The sequence below is a fragment of the Pocillopora damicornis genome, chromosome 11 (assembly GCF_964200805.1).
Source record: "Pocillopora damicornis chromosome 11, jaPocDami1.2, whole genome shotgun sequence".
NCBI classification, from domain to species: Eukaryota; Metazoa; Cnidaria; class Anthozoa; order Scleractinia; family Pocilloporidae; genus Pocillopora; species Pocillopora damicornis.
In genome coordinates this window covers 3,962,397-3,980,324 of record NC_142680.1, presented here as the reverse complement: position 1 = coordinate 3,980,324, position 17,928 = coordinate 3,962,397, and the positions used below count along the sequence as shown (strand labels likewise).

The 17,928-nt window shown below is 37.5% G+C and overlaps 1 protein-coding gene and 1 pseudogene across 2 annotated transcripts; one reads left to right on the top strand and one right to left on the bottom strand.

The window, feature by feature from the left end:
• Positions 1–1,901: 1,901 nt before the first annotated feature.
• LOC149037081 (uncharacterized) lies at positions 1,902–13,938 on the bottom strand. Its single transcript, XM_089188390.1, has 12 exons — positions 13,592–13,938; positions 12,519–12,835; positions 11,499–11,643; positions 10,570–10,895; positions 10,087–10,234; positions 9,525–9,710; positions 8,854–9,156; positions 6,087–6,383; positions 5,387–5,680; positions 4,210–4,476; positions 3,482–3,772; positions 1,902–2,826 (listed from the first exon to the last, which is right to left on the bottom strand). The coding sequence occupies exons 1-12, from the start codon at positions 13,653–13,655 to the stop codon at positions 2,510–2,512; spliced, it is 2,955 nt and encodes a 984-aa protein (XP_089044516.1). The 5' UTR covers positions 13,656–13,938; the 3' UTR covers positions 1,902–2,509.
• Positions 13,939–15,900: 1,962 nt separating this feature from the next.
• LOC149037080 (uncharacterized) lies at positions 15,901–17,885 on the top strand (annotated as a pseudogene). Its single transcript, XR_016181371.1, has 2 exons — positions 15,901–15,911; positions 16,399–17,885. The product of XR_016181371.1 is annotated as an uncharacterized LOC149037080 (transcript).
• The last annotated feature ends 43 nt before the right edge of the window (positions 17,886–17,928 follow it).

Below are 17,928 nucleotides of genomic sequence, written 5' to 3'. Positions count from 1 at the left end.
TCCATAAACTCCAGACTGGACTTCAAAGTTCTAGGCTCTCCAAACTTTTTAAACGAAAACATTTGAGCACGTTCAAATATTGAGGAAGAATATTTACCGTAATCATCTTCATTATCCCTTGGAGAAAGCAGAGTGATTTTGTACTCTGTTGACCCAAAGCTGTTTGTAGCGTGACAAACATACTCCCCATAATCTTTTCCATCCGGTGGCGTGACGACGATACTGTTATTCATCAACTTGATGCCATCACCAGTTGGAACCTGGATTTTTCGCCCAAGAGTAGTTAAACGGAATATAACTTGTTGCTTGACAAGTGAGAAAACACGGACTTTGCTTTTCACATATCACTGAGGAAGGGGAAAATTCTTCGATAATTCTGGGTGGCACTGTGTGAAAAAAAGGGAAAACGTAATGATACCAAAACAAGTTCAGACAAAATTATAAAATTATAGGTAGAGGTAGGTAGAATCGATGCGTCCTCTTTGATTCTTTCACTTTTATATACTCAGCTCTGCTACCACAGCATTGAGCACTTTATGCCAAGGCAGACTCTACCCCCACATTTATGTAGATATACATGTATAAAAGTTCAAGGGTAGGTCACATTAGAGTCTTTCGCTTGCAGCAAAGCAGTGCTATTCTTGATGAGCGCGCGCGCTGTGACGAAATATTTTCACATTAACAGGTCTTTGCGGGGTAAGCAACAATAATGGGGGAAAATAGCTCGGTAGAGACCATTTGCAGCAGGAACGCAAACTCTTCACGGTTTCCTGCACAGAGATCTGCTTCAAGCGAACTTGCTACGAACGTCAAGAATTAGACAGCGTTTGGTTCCACAGTAACTTTATTTTAGTTCATGTCGACAACCGAATGACAAAATTCTATTAGTGAATGAAAAGAAATAGACAGAAGAGACTTGGTATACCAAGGTCAGATACATCTTTTCGTGAAAACGTTTTATTCCATTATCTACAACTATTTTGTTACTTCTGTACATTTATTACTTATTGATATGTTATTGCCTTGGAAAAATCTTACCAATCATTTTCTTCAATTCGTAAATACTCTATTATCTTGAAAATTGTTTGAGGCGCAAATACTCTACAATCTTCTATTTATCTTCAAACACTACACAGTAATATTCTGAAGTCTAAAATTATTGCATTACTTTAGGGTAAAAGTGAACAACAATATATTGTGTTTACAGTTAAGAAGAATTTACGGTTTATAAAAATACATTGAAAACGTTCACAATTTCCAATAAATGACTCAAACAATAGAAACCTCTTTAAAAATATAAAATATAAGGAACAACTGTCAATTATGGTTGAAAATATCAAGTTTTAACGTTTTGCTCTATGTTTACATCTGACGACTCTTAACATATCCAAAAATAATTTTCTATTTTTAATTGTTACTTCTGGCTCAGAACCCACCTTGAATTAAATTCAGGCCCCGTCCACACGTATCCGGATAAATTTGAAAACGGATAAATATTTATACGGTTACGGTTTCCGTCCACACGTAAACGGCGTTTTCACACACCGAAAACGGATAAATTTGAAAACGCTCTCCAGAGTGGATAAATTTGAAAACGCTGGCTAAGCGTCTCCGTGTGGACGCCTTATCCGGATAAATTTGAAAACGATTTGAAAACGATGACGTGATGATTTTGATTTTGATTTTTATCAGTGATGGGGTCAAAGTCACTGTTTTGATTCAGGAAATCAGAGATGTGTATTTTAAACACTGTTTCAACAAAAGTTACTTTGGCCCCTTCAAACCTAGCATTTAGTGGTTCAATTTTGCACATTTTGTTCAGTTCATCACGGCATTGTTTGACGTTTACGTGTGGACACCAAAAACGATCCGTTTTCAAATTTATCCGGATACGTGTGGACGGGGCCTCGAATTTTCATGCTGCCAAAAGAAAATTAGGAAAAAATTAACAGGGTTTTGTTATGCCAAGTAATTTTACGTGTGATCGTCTTTTAAGAGTCTCGCACAAAGTTTAGAATTTCATTTATCTCTCGTTCGAGGTTATAACTAAATGCTCCGATCCAGGTATATGTGATTCCTCGTATAGCATTTTACACAAATCAAATGCAAAATATATACCGTAGTTACATGGATACATGTAAATATAACAAAGATTTTAGTATTGAATTCGAACTGACCCAATCAAAGGTTGTTACAAGCTAAGGAGGCCCGTAAGGCTCCACTGCCTTAAAATGACCATGAAAGTACTTTGATGAGAAACCAATTGCAGCAATGTCTGTTCTTGAAGTAAACAGACTGCACTCCCTAGCTGCATATACTGAGGAAGCAATTGTGATCATATGTTTTTTCTTCATAGATGATAGATAACCGCACCGTACGCGAAATCATGATAGTAACAGTAACCGTGACAACGGTGAGTAGGTCGAAACTTCAAATGCGTGCCGTGTATAGTATTACCAAAGTACTCAAAGCTCCTTTTAGCGAGACAAGAACATCTTCTGTAGGGTTTTCATATTTCCTCATAAATTTCATCATTTTGTTTCCCACCTTTTTCTCTCTGAAATACCACATTGCAATATCCGGGATTTCCGGGTTTTTCCTGTAACGACTGATACTCAGTTGGTTCATGAGACTGCTGGTTCATAGGCCTAGGTTTGAGTTCCATATATAAACTCGGGACTGAAGCTTGTTGATCGCTTGACTGTTGATCGGGTGAAGATTTGACAGCTCGTCTCCGCTGCCATATGAGCACACCATTCATAATGAGTGACACAACCACAAGGCAACACAATGCGATGACAATAGCTAGAAGGATGCTTTGTGTACCTTGCCAAAAGGGAAAAAACCAAACTATCAAACACTAATAACCTAGACTAAGTAAATTAAAAATTCCTAATGTTCTACTGAGTTTCTTGTTTCGAGGCAATAATGTTCTCCTTCACACTAAAAAATATGACGTTTCTCTTACCTCGAAACGAGAACACAGTTTCAAACTTTCTCGTAGCGTCCCTAGAGATCGTTCTTAATTGTTTCGTACAAAATTTCCTAAAATCATACAAATTTCGTTGTATGCTACAAATTTCTCGAACATCTCTTCGGGTCAACTACAATGTATATCACCCCCAAAAATATAGAACCTGTATTATGTGGAAAGACACGGTCAGATTTTACTTTTGAGTCTTTTAAACATTGGTAGCTGTATTTCGCCTTAGTTACAATCTAACAGGCAAACTTTGATACATGCATTGCGCACCCAAATAATGTTCGTACGGAAGAGACAAAAGTACCTTCACACTAAACAGCGTTGGCGTCTGAGACCACCACATAATTTTGCTTTTGATACCAATATTATTAAACCTGTACAAACAGTTATCATCAGCAGCTCGGAAAACGCCAGCTCAGACCTCAGAATACTAAGCTTTCCAAACTTTGTGAGACGAAAAATTTTAAGCGCATTTGAATTGTGAGGAGGAATATTTACCGTCATTACATTGAATATCCTTAGGAGCAAGTAGAGTGATTTTGTACTTTGTTGATCCAAAGCTGTTTGAAGCGTGACACACATACTGCCCATAATCTTGTGCATCCCGTGGCGTAACAACGATACTGTTATTCATTAACTTGATGCCATCACCAGTGGGAACCTGGCCATCTTTCGTCCATGAGTAGTTAAATGGAATATAACTTGTTGCTTGACACGAGACAAGACACAGAGTTTGCTTTTCACACATCACTGAAGAAGGCGAAACTTCTTTTATAATGCTGGGTGGCACTGTGTGTGAAGAAAAGAAAGCGTAAAGAGGCCAAAATAAATTCAGGCTGTCACCTGTATCTAAAATCCTGCAAGGAAGATCCAAGAACTCCATCATGATGTGGTTTTTAGCTTGCACAATAGTTAGTTCTCTCGGTCGTCGTTGTTGTGTTTTTTCACCTTTCTTCCCATTTTCAAACATTTGATTAGTTTGAGTTCACAGAGAGATATGTCAGTGACCTGCCAACAACTGCCTGAAGAAGGGGTGCAAACAAGTTGTCAAGGTGACGATATTAGTGTTTTGTAGAACATTTGTTGATCATGACCTTTGGAAAAACTTTGCTACCTCTTTCACTTAATACCTAAACAGACACCTGTTCTTCCACGGATTTACTTAAAGGAAGTAAATTATTACGCAATTAATACGCAATTTTTCATGGGAGTCAGTTTCTACGTACCAGCGACAATGAGCGTCGAAGCTGTACGGCTCTCTCCAAATCTGTTCATAGCTATGCATTCATAAACGCCACTGTCACCAGGAACAACATTCTGTATAACAAGTATTTTGCCACTGTTTTTGAACTGAGCGCGAGGTATACTGGTGAGTCCATCCTTAGTCCAGGTTACAGAAACTTCAGAGTCTCCATTTACCTCACATGTCAACACTACCAGTTCGTTAAGTGCTACAACGGTTCTTTTTGGGAGGTCTTTGATGACGGGATTACCTGAGGTTTGATAAACATAGATTACATATCCCTTTTCAAAGCTCAACCCGAGGATAAAAAGCACCATCGAGGCATTTTATTGAATTACTTACGAAATATCTGTTCCATAACAGATCTGCTTTAGGGACCGGGCCCCACTGCAGTGTAGCCTCTTACAGACACTGCATACTTGGCACACAAGGAGAGTCCAGTCACGAGAATATAAGTAGCGGTGGTGTTAATAGTTGTAGGATATGAAGACTGAATCTCTGTACAGTTTTCTTCTACACTAAGCCTGACTTCGACAGTCCAAGCCAAGTTATATTGATTTTTCTGGAGTTCACTGCGGATGAGGATATCCCTTCTGGTCCACGACTGGGCTCTATTTCACAAACACGAGAAATAATTTTCATAAAGTAAAATAACTCCTGGATGAAAAATTAACCCAACCTAAGACTAGAATGGAATTCTTCTTTCTTCCAATATTCCCATGTGAAAAATACACAACAAAATATTAGACATAAATACACTCTGGAACAGACACTTAAATGTTCTAGTCCAAAAAGGAAATACAAAAAAAAAAAAGAAGGGAAATCAGCAAAGAAAACCATACTACTATGCCTCAGTTGAAACATAAGTTATTGTACCTGCGTTAAAACTGGAGTTGATCGGTAATTCGTGCTACGCAACATTTTAACTCATAGGAAGAACGTTTTTATGTATTAGACACACTTTAAGAGTTTTATGGTAATGCAAGACACTACTTTTCAAGGTGAGCAGATCAAATAAAACAGACAAAATAGATGTTTGAAATCAAATTATTTTTCAATACGAGTGATAATCAACCAGATGAGGTCTTTTCGTGTTGTTTCACAATGTCGTGTAAAAGTGTTTAAGTGCTTTGAAATTCACTTAAATATAACAAGCTTACCATATTCCCTGGACATTACAGTAATCGTCCTATTTGGTCCAGGTTTAATAGTCACAGCTCTGACATAAAACCGATAAGTCACTCCACCTAACACATCGAGCGTGTGATTCAATGCATCTTTGCCTATTCCAGAAATCTCTCTTGGTGCAACTCCATCGTGGCTGTAAAACAAAGTGTAACTTCTGATAACTCTATTTGGCTCTGCAGGCTCACTCCAGGTCAAGGTTATTCTTGGACCATGCAAATTGCTGGGTGGCACATCAACAGAAGACAAAGATATAGGTGCACTAGGAGCTGGAAGAATACAGAATGATACAGAAAATAATAACGATGTATGTGTATTAAATAACAATTAATTCCAGCCATGTTGCAGCATTTAGGACACATTTAACGTGAAGATGTACTGCTACCATATTTTTGTGTGAAAGGAACTGGCGCTTCCTTAAGGATCATCTAAAAATTACTATACATCTCAGGTCTTCAAAAGAAGCTGTTAAGAGTTGATTTAATCCAACGCATGAAAAAGGAAATCTTCTCAGTATCACGAAAAAAGCAATTGAAGAGGCGAGGTGAGCTATTTGAGCCTGGAGTCTACATTTGAAAGGTAGCAACTTGAATCGATCAGTAAAATCACCCTTATCTCAACAACTATAATGGTAGAGTTTATTAAAATGTTGGTTAAAGAATTAACAGTTCCCACCATCTTCCATTGTTGTCATGAAAACAGAAGAACTGTTAGGTCCATCACCAGCAGAAGTGAAGGCCAACACTTGAAATTCATATTCAGTGTATTCATCAAGCTTGGTAACTCTTCTTGATGTGTTTCCATTGTCTAGTGTCAGGGTGGTTGCAAAACCTGAGCCTTTCTTTTTATAGAATATTTTATATCCTTTGACGATTCCATGTCTGGAGCCTACTGGAGGTAACTGCCATGAAGCTGTGATGCTGGTTGAAGAGTTCACAAATACAGTGAACTGAGAGGGCGGTTGTGAGGGAGCTGCAATTGAGCAATCATGTTTTAATTACCAACTTAAATTAATGAATCAGACTGACCTTCATTTTCCTCAATAACTGGACTCTGCAGCCTCAACCTTTAACACTTAAAAACTGATTTTTCTTCTAATTGACACACCTTACATGGCAATGTACAACTAAACTGCAGGATAAAAGAGTTTCTAACCAATTCTTAAGCTGTAAAAAAATATATTATTAGAAAAATCGCCGCTCTTCCCTTGCATGGGTATTGCAGCTAAAAGTAATAATTATGTTCCTATGTTTTTTAATAAATGAAACCTTCGTATTTTAGGTCTTTAAGCATGGCAATAAAAGCTACGACCTCGCGGTAAAAGAATCCGATTGCCATAAAATGGGAAAAAAATTTCAATATAATTATGACCTTATCTCTCTTATTCATCACTTTCAACATTGCCAACACCACACCTAACTGGTATCCTAATAGATGCTTCATGAAATTAAACATTTGGACGAACCTTATTATTACTTATTTTCACCAGAACTTTAATTTGCGAAAATAGAACGGGCATATTTCGACAGACTTTAAATTTGCAGTTTGGCCAAAAACATAAACTAAACAGAACGATATTAATGCCTCTCTGAGAAGGAGGCAAATTCACTTTTAAACATGTCTGAATTGTACATGCAATTACATTAAAAACAGTTAGTCTCAGAATCGGCCCAACTGATTTTAATTTTCCATAACAATAGTTTCCAATCACACTAAACAAAAGCAATCATTTTACCAAAACGAAACTGAAAACAGTTTAACATGTACCTTTGCACTAAAACAGTACTATACATGAGTTCATGACACCGTCTACTTGCGCTTACAGCTTAAGGATATGGTCAATTTTTTCAAATAGATCCTCAGGAGGAGCTGACCCTTTCCTACCCCAGTGACTCCTGTTTTCTCCTACCTTTTGGCAACATAGCGCTTTCCCTCACTGCTAGTCAGTATATTAAGTTTTTCGTGGTTAATGTTTGTGAAAACAGATTTACACGGGTCCCTAATCTCACGATTTTTTTGAAAATAAAAAGATTAATAGGTAACAAAATGGTATGTTGTAATATTATGACCATGCATGTACTGGGGCAGGTGTCTTTATAAAATTCAGGAAGCCATAAACACTTGAAATAAAATTTTATCTTTGGAATGTTGATCGTGTTGAGATCTAGCTATTACATCAGAGATCTGGCAAACAAACAATTAAATTACATAAGTTTTGACAAGACTGCTTCATCTCTCCATTTAGGCTGAATACCATTTTAGAGACATTTGTGGCATCCATGTTTTTCTGAGTTTCATGGAAATAGGACTTAGATAGAATTCTGTTCCTTACCAGCCTCCTTTGTTTTCTTAAAAATAGCGGTACTGTTTGGTCCATCCCCAACAGAAGTGAATGCTAATACTTGAAATTCATATTCTGTGTACTTATCAAGCCCAGCGACTTATTTAGTGTGAATTGTCTGTCTAGTAATGAGCTGCATGCTTCCTGCCCCTGAAGAGCCTTTCTTTTTGAAGAACAATTTATATCCCTTGATGATTCCATTCCTGGAGTCTTCTGGTGGTAATCGCCAAGATACTGTTATACTTTCAGAAGTAGTTGCAGCCAGAGTAAAGCCACTAGGAGGCAGTGAAGGAACTGCAATTCAGAAGTTCCATACGATTATAAAAAAAAAATTATAGCTATCCTAACGACAAAACAAGTCACTAAGATCGTCCTGTTCTTATTATTATTAATAGAATAATCACTTAGTAGCAGCAACCAGTACACGAAGGCTATCACTCTTATGGTCTCTCCATCTTTAGTACGGACAGTTAAATAAACTTCTCGAGAATTTTGTATGTTCCAATACTTCTGTCATAGTCATTTTGGGAAGCCGAGTCTTCTAGACTTTTAGCCAGTTGTTTTTGCTTTGTTGGGTGTTCCTGTTTTGAGCACTCTCCTTCAAACTTTGAATTAAAAAGTTGTTACTTTCTGAAAACCTGCCAGTCATTTTGTTGTTGTTACTTTTGTGTTTGTCTTTTTTTTTAAACATTTTTGCCAAAAAAAACCCCAAATCAAATCCAAAAACTGCTATAAATTTGCGACGCAATTACGGGTGCACCATCAAGATCTAAATCCACACGGAAGGAAACCTAACCTAATAACAGCCAACACAATTGCTAATATTTACTTGCATGTAAAAATTTCACGAGAAAATAGTTATGGTTTGATAGCAAATCAGAATGCTTACATTCTGTTAGTGTATCTTCAAATAATTACCAAACCACTCATGCCTCACTGATATATCAGTGTGTTAAATCATGGCCATTCCCCACTCAAAACAGCTAAATTAGTTATTTTCACTTTTCATTTCACTTCAGAAAACTGTAAGAGAAAGGCATGTGTACCTGACCTTCATAAGTCATGATAATTTTAGAATATAAAACAAAAAGTTGCTCTAACCATCTTCTTTTGTTCTCTGAACAACAACAGAGCTGTTTACACCATCACCAGCAGAAGTAAAGGCCAACACTTGAAATTCATACTCTGTGTACTTATAAAGCCCAATGACATTCTTGTTTAAAGTTGATTCATTGTTGATAGAAAGAATGGTGCCTGAGCCTGATGAGTCTTTCCTTTTGTAAAACAATTTGAATCCTTTAATTAATCCATTCCAGGAGTTGGCTGGTGGCAGTTGCCATGATGCTGTTACACCAGTAGAGGAGGTTGGAATTACACTGAAGTTAGATGGAGGTTGTGAGGGAGCTGCAATTGCGCAGTAGTGTTTTTAATTAATTTTATAAGCTATAGAAATTTATTAAAACTTCTATCAGATCTTAACTTGCCACATGAATATAAATGCTTGTGTTTTGATAAGTTAAAGTAATCAATTGATTCCAAACTATTCAATTGTTTAGCCTACTCATTATGAGATCGGTATCTAATAAACACGCAATGAAGATGCAAATTCAAAAAATAAGGTTCAGTTTTTCCATTGTCCCTGGACTATCACATACCATCTTCCATTGTTCTTTTCACTTCCACAGAACTTTTTGGTCCATTGCCATCAGAAGTGAAGGCCAAAACTTGAAATTCATATTCTGTGTACTAATCAAGCCCAATAACAGTCCTACTTAATGTTGCTCCATTGCTAATAGACAAGGTTGTTGCTGCTCCACCACAACCTTTCTTTTTGTAAAACAATTTAAACCATGCAATGTTTCCATGTCTGGCCATGACTGGTGGTAACTGCCAGGAGGCTGTGATGTTCGTAGAAGAGCTTGCAGTCAACTGGAAGGCAGTGGGAGGTTGTGATGGAACTGTAATGACAACAAGAGATGTATGCTTGAATTCATCAATGATAATTGATGTGAAGTTTAAAAGACGAACATGTCATTAACAGCCATGGTAACCTAATGGGCAATATATATTGATTGATAGCAGTGTGGAGGATAATCTGGGCAATGACTTTGTTTATCCATTTACAATATTTTCCCCATTATGTTCTTTATGATTTAGGCTTCACAACTTTGTTTATAGGTATTTCATGGCCATCTTCGACATCTACTTTTGATATTCGTCAATAACAACGCCCTCGTAAATGTAAATTGCCCAATCCTGTCTTACTTTCCATAATAATTAGTTATTGTGACTTCATTTTGTATCAGAGGGACAAAAATGAGAACAAATAAATACCTTTAGTGAAAAGTATTCCATAAGCCTCCACTCTCAGAACCTTGAACACATTATACTTTGTTGGCAGAAAGCATATAAACTTTGCACTTGCAAATTCCTTTAAACTGTTTTTCACTGTGTCAGTTTTTCCTGAATTTCCTGGGAAGGCCTGTTATACAAAAAGTGATATTGATTTATTGAAACTTGGCATAGTTAATTGTTTACTGTCATTTGGGAAATGAGATCAAATTAAAATCATATTGAGCCTAACATGTACATGTAATTGATTAGAAAATGTTACCATTAATTTTTGAAAATAATGTTGATATGGTTTGTAAGCAACATAAGTATATTGTGGGTAATGTTAGCATTGGTGAATATTGTTAATATTCTATGACATGTCTAAGCAAATTTGGTTGTTCTTTTAGATAGCTTTAGTTTTGTACTAAAAGTATTAATTTTTGCTGTTATGAATACTTGTATATGAGAGCATGACATACCAACCTTGTCAATTTTATTTTCTTTATAAGGGAGAAAGGTGGTACCATTCAAAGAAAACCTCAGTTTGTACTCTGTGGTCCATTCTTGAGCAGTTGGTGATTGGGTTGGTGGATTTCTTTGAGTAGCAACAGCACAGATAACATACTCATAGAGAAGGTCAATTTGTAGGTAGTCATCAGGATCAGTAGTAGTCTTAGGTTCCCATGCCCCTGTTCCATTAAGACGACCAAATTTAGCTGCATATCTGGCTTTAAATACTGAACTGGCTGAGAAGCTGTCACCTGGAATTCTACCACTGCTAGCCAAACCAATTGCCTGTGAATCACATGCTGCAATGTAACAATTTTAAAGTTAACCTTCACATCTCACAATATTTCATGTATGTTTTTTCAACTTCTAAACAATCTGTAGGATATTAATGAAAAATACCAAAAAATAGTCAATGGAAAAAAAATGATGCTGTAACTGTTTACAAAATAACCAAATGAATGCTGCAAACAGGTGTCATGAAATGAGGGACTGTGCTGCTCGAACTAGGTGATTGCCCAGAATGGATCCCTAACTTTTCTGACCAGCTTTCACTGTAAAAGAAGTGAAGATGCGACATGAGGAACTCCATGCACTTGTACAATATCATCAAGGAAAGTTTGTGGTATGTTGGAATTTTTTTTTGCAATCCTCAGCTCAAAACCCTACAGGCCCCAACAATAAAACTATCCACCACAATGTATAAAGCAGAAATTGGTGCATCCTGGCTGAATTGATAAGCATAAGAAGCTCATCACAATGGCTGGGTTTTTTTCCTCAAGCACTCAAAGACTGGTTTGTATTATTAAAGCTACCTATCCAAATAACAAAACCACAAGGTTTGAACCTTTGTTCATAGATTAACAAATGCAAAGATCACATCACACAATAGTTTTTAAACTTACTTGGTGTCTGTTTCACCCCAAACACCTCTGTTCTCATACACACCTCACCCTGGTGTGTTTGTGGCAGGAATTGCAAATATCTTGTTAACACTCCATATACAACATGTTTGACATTTGAGTTTCTATCCTTATTTCCCTCTAAAACCTTAGGAAAATAATTATAACTCATTATAGAGTTCCATAATTGTAACTCCTCATCCTAGTGAAAGTAATCATTATTACTTTACCTCTTGTTTATGACAGGAGATACTTTTATTGTTACCACAATGGTTGGGCTAGGTGGCTAAATTAATCTTCATACAAACAGAAAAATACAAATGTAGATGTAGGAATTAGGCCTAACATTTATGGAAGAGGTCTATATGGACAGGGTTACTAAGTAAACATGAAAAAATCATATTTTGACCACTGGATTATAAAAAATAGCTCACTGACCATCAGAGGTGAACTCTATCTAATTTCACAACTGTAGTTTACCCGTGACAATCATTTCATTACTTCTTGGATTGAGAGCAGCAATCTCTCAGTAATTAGAAATAATTTATTCAGCACTCCTTTGACAAGCTATTTCACACTGTAAATATTTAGTGGAATATTGTAGTTCAAAACAATTTGCTAGATTCCCAGTCCATTTCTTCCTGGTACTCTTTGAGGTTGTGTCCTCGTGTACCGGTACACAAAGGAACGAAACATTAACGAACTGCGTCACAACTCCATGTATGGATGTGAAAACAATAGGAATTCCCCCGTGTACCGGTACACCAGGACAGCCCCCTCTTTGACTGCAAATTCAGACATGCAAAATATCATTTGCTGAATGAAAAATATATACACAAAACTCATGATATTTTCTGAGCATGCAGAGAATACTTGTTGAATTGTTATTGTAAAAATAATCCTCAGCATACCTAAAGCTCCTTTGGTAGCCAATTTGATGTAAATGCATCAATATTATCAAAACTCAGGAACAGTGATTGAGGCAAGATATCATATAATTCTCAACCAGCCCATATGACATACCTTAGCCTGCCCACCTAACTCGGTATAGTTTGTCCAAGTTGTCCCATCAGTGGATAATTGTAGTTTGTAGGTCTTCACCCACTGATCTGCTTTAGAATTCCCTTGAGTAGACACAGCACAGACGATATGCAGTGTCTTTAGATCAATCTGTAGATATGGGTTAGTGTCACCTGTTCCTGCACACCATGATGATCCTGATGTGTAGTTTAGTCGACCATTCTTGGCTGGTGTGTTGGCACTTTGTACTGAAGAAGCAGTTATATCACTATCTGGAATTGTTCCACTTTCCATTCCAAGGTAAAAATCAACACAAGCCCCTATAGAAACAATATTTTCATTTGCCCTATAACACATTCCTAATAAATATAGTAACATTCAATAATGGTTGGATACATGGGGTATCATTTTGGATGGCGTCCATTTTTAAAGAAAATGAAGAAAGATTCAAGTTTTGAAAAACTGCTGTGCTGCATCAAAGGCATTGAAGCAAAATATAAATAAAGGAAAAGAAATTGTTGCAGTGAATTTGAGAAACCTGGGTCATTAACCCTTCCTTGGAGCAAAGAGAAGTTGAATTTCAGTGTAAAGGTACAATTTTGGGAGCACAAGGTAGATATATACAGACTGGTCAAAATTAGAAGTTTTAAGGTAGATAGGAAAGGTGGAATAAATTCCAAGAGTTCTTTAACCTGAAACTGCAGCAGATCTTACCACTCGATTTCTTCGTTCAAACTCAATAGTTTCAGAACTGTCTGTATTTCTGATTGCTGAACAATTCGAAGTTTAATTTCATTCGTATGATTCCCCATGCTTCCAAATTGAGCTTGATGTATAAAACAGGTAGATTTTCAACTGTACCATTCTGACATAATGACATTTTCCTCACAAAATCCCGAGGAACCCTCGTTTCTTTCTGATATTAATGCTGTCCGCATTGAGAACTAACCTGCGACCGTATGAGAAAGCCTTGAGCTACAGCACTCATAACTGAAAGAAATCTCTGATCAAGTATCCTGAAATTTTTAACATAAAAATAGACCTTTCTAATAGATTTAAAATGATATGGTGCCCACCTGAAGTCAGTGGAAGAAGTACAGCGAGAAAAGCTACCCGGAAACAAAGATTAAATTGCGCCATGTCGCGATTTGAGTGAGTCACGATATGCGTGTATCACGATCGTTTTACTTGACCTTTCGTTTGTAACAGAAAGCTCATCCGAAATAGATTGTCTCTTCACTATCTAAACTTGGGTTTGTATGATTAGTAGCAATATCGTCCGAGGTTCCCGCAAAACAATCAGACTCTTCGTAGGCCGAGTAGTTTCGTCCCATAACAAAATGACAGTAGCCTGAATTTGTTCATATTTCCCACAATGCCGTGGGCTGTAGCTTATATTTCAGCTGATTTCAGTTCTTAACCAGCTTAAGAGTTAAAATTTAATTACCTTGTCAAAGATGACATGGCAGTTAGTTTACATTCTCAGATCTCCACATACCCATGTATGCAGAGGAACTCAGAACCGACTAAATCATCGACCGACATAAAAAATAACTTCGAATTCCCCAATTACGCCCCCTGATACAAATAAATAACAATTCGCTTTTTGGCACAGAAGTTTATTAAGAATACAAACGAAAAGTAAACAACATTCAATTATATGCCCAATAAACCTCTTTGCAACCCTATGACATAACGCAAAATCACCCAGGGTGGGAGGCTGGGTGGGAAGAAAAACAAAACAATACAATACAACATCTCTGGTGTCAGGCCTGCTCTGGTGTATTCTTGAAGTGAAAAGTGACACGAAATGAAACACAAAACTCCTGAAGTCTGATACCAGAGGGTGCCTATCCAAAGAGGGTAACAAAAAAGAGACTCGACGAAGGCAAGGTTAGCTATAGTTAGGACATAAATTCTTGAAGTTTTAGGGTTCCCGCATGCAATCACTTTCTTCAAACAAATCCTAAAAATAAGAAATAAAACGACAAGGATGGAGAAAGAAAAATTGTCTTTAGTGCGAGAGCTGCTGAAAAATGTAATTTTAATTGGATTTCTTGAAAATGGTTTTTCAGTAATCATTTTCGAGAAACATTATTAGATTATTAAGTGCAGCAATAATCAGACAAACTCCACAGTAGATCAATAGAGTTTCTATCAATCAATTACTCGGAATAAAAGAGTATAACTAGTGTTCTTCTGTGACAGTACTTAGCAAGCAGGGGTCAGTGGTACTAAGACAACAGAAAAACTGGGTCTAGTAATATCGAAATGAAGGTGAAAAAAAAGGTTCAAGGGTAGGTAGAGTCCTTCGATTGCACTGCTCGCGCTAACCGGTCGTGCAAATTCCCATGCATATCTACCAAAATAGGGAACCTCATCAAATGTAGAAAATAAGGGCTGTTACTGGATGATATTGCATCCGAACTAGTAACGGTATTTGGCAACAAGCTGCGTAACAGGCAAAACGTGTGACAAGTGGAAGTGCGACGGTGAATATTTTTAGCAACTGAACCCTGACTAAGACTGAATATTAAATAGACGGAGTTTTGTGTCGCATGTCTGGTTTTCGACAATATTGTTAAAAGACAAAATTGGCATTTAGTAAGAATTTTTATTCTGGGTGATTTTTGACTTATTTGAACGTGAAAATAGATGGAAAAGATATGTTAGTATAAGCTATTCGGTAAGAATTATAATAAGCCAGTTGATAATTTTTTTACTTTTTTAGGCGGTTTTATTTTATAGATAGAGTTTGGTTACTTTTTTATTATAATCGAGAAATTGACATGGAGACAGATGTTTTTGCGTAAACTGCGGTTTGCAGCTAGTTACCGGTATATTTTTATTATGTTGTTGAAAAAAAATTATTAAGAAAATGACTTTATTTTATAAAAATTGATCTCGTACAGGAATTTCTTGGAAATAACTTTCTTTTAAAAATAAAAGCGAAGTTTTTCGTTTATCTCACGATGTAGTCACGTGTGATGTAAATCACGACGTTTCGACTGCATACTGCTAGTCTTCTTCAGGCGATAAGGTCGACTGGTCATGCGCTATCTTGTTTAGCCGGGTCGACAGCGTCTTTTGGTCGTACTAGCTGAGATCTTAACGTAGTCTCCGACTTGAAAACAGCGCGTAAGCCTTGTTGTTGTAGGCAACGGCGAAGCTGTTCGGACAGACCTTTGACATAAGGTAAAACCGCAGTAGCTTTAAACTAATTAGTGGGTTCGGCACTGTTGTTCGGTTTTCCGGTCTTGGTACGTTTCTGCAAGAAAGAAAAAGGATAACCATTAGAAACCGGAATGTTGGCTAAGTAAGCAGATAAATCATATGCAAAGGTGTTTACGCACGACACGATCAGTCTAAGCGGTACATCGGCCTAATGGATCTTCGGTAAACCGTAGATTCTAGGCGGCTGTTTGTGTCGGGGTCTGATCTTGTTGTAAAGGGCCTCTGGTAGATATCCGCTTCGCTTCAGAGTAAGCAGCTTTTCAGACAACTTGCGGGTCAGACGATCTGTCGGATCTTTGTTGAGGAGCTGGTACGGTCCGTTCTCAATAAGCGTAGACATCTTAGCTCGGTATGTGTCGGTGTCCATGACTACGCTAGCGCGCGCCCTTTGTCCGCTGGGAGAACCATGATGGACTCGTCTTCTTTCAGGCTTTTAAGTGCATCTCGCATCTCCTTCGTGATGTTAGGCTAAGACCGATCGTGTCGTGTGTAAATACCTTTGCATATGATTTATCCACTTACTTAGCCAACATTCTGTCTCCTTTAACAGGAAAGTCGGAGTACACGGTGACCAATTCAGCCCACTTCGTATCCACCGTCAGCAATGAGATGATCTTAGACAACGAGATCATGGTATCTTTCGACGTAGAATCCGTTCCAATCGACGCCGCTGTACAAACCGCACTGCAGAAACTCGAGAACGACCCAAACCTTGCAGACCGCACCACGCTTACGCCTGCACAGATCGCCGACCTTTTGACTTTCGTATTAAGATCCGCATACTTCCAGTATAACGGATCGATTTATGAGCAAAAATACGGCGCTGCCATGGGGAGTCCGCTTTCCGCTGTTATTGCTAACCTCTAAATGGAGAGTTTCGAAGAACAGGCGATAACTACATCGTCCTACGAGCCTAGGATCTGGAAACGCTACGTGGACGATACCTTTACCATCCTGGATCGCGAAAACGTAGATGACTTCTTACAGGATTTAAACAATCAGCAGCCTTCCATCCGCTTCACCATGGAGACAGAGAAAGACAACAAACTCGCCTTCCTAGACACCGCAGTTTTAAGAGAACCTGACGGCCGCCTCACCACCAGCGTATACAGGAAGCCCACGCGTACCGATCAATACCTGGCGTATGATTCACACCAACCTCAATCAGTAAAACGCGGTATTGTTAAGTGCCTTTACGAGCGCGCCAAATGTCTCGTAACGAAACCCTCTGTCATCTCCGAGGAGAAAAAATATCTGTCTTCTGTTCTGGTTTCTAATGGTTATCCTTTTTCTTTCTTGCAGAAACTTACCAAGACCGGAAAAGCGAACAACAGTGCCGAACCCACCGACGAGTTTAAAGCTACTGCGGTTTTACCTTATGTCGCGATCTACATCACACGCGACTACATCGTGAAACACACGAAAATCTTAGTTTTTATCGTTATTTACCACGATGAATAACCACAACCTTTTCTACGAAACTTTCTTTTATACTTTTATTTATTTAATATTTTCGTTTTTAGGCTAAATCTATGTTGAATTCCCGATCAGGAAAATAGTTTTTAGTTTTAATTTAACATGTTCGACACCTCTTTTTTTTAGAGGTGACTTAAGGTGTAAACGTGAAGTATTTTTATCTTTTGCACTGAATTTGTAATTAGATAACTAATGTGAATAGCACGTAGCTTTCTTAGGGGCGGTACCTTGGGTACGTCCTTTCTTTTCCGAATTTCGCGTTTATTCTGGTGTTATGCAACAGCCTTCGAGACAATTTTCTTTTAGGATACTTTTTCAAGTATGAATTTAATTCCGTTATTAAGTTTATTATAATATTTATATTGTTAATCTTGTTTTTGTTTTGCCCAAACTTGACTGTAAGACTAGGAAATTTAAGTTCGAAAGACATTTCGTAAAGCATAAATATCGCGAAGGTAGTTATTTAGTATGCGAACTCCGTTCTGCGTAGCCCAACGTGATTCGCTATTTAAGTGTAAAAGTATGACGAAGGTTAGAGATTGACAGCTCCGAAAGTTTCACCTTTATAAGCGGTGACCCTCACTTTTTTCGAGAGATCAGAGCTACTCCCCGTTGTAATAACTTGAGTAGTAAGAGTGAATAAAGAAAGGGACAACAAAACAGCGAGTGTTAGGAAATTATTTTTAACAATATATACTTGACA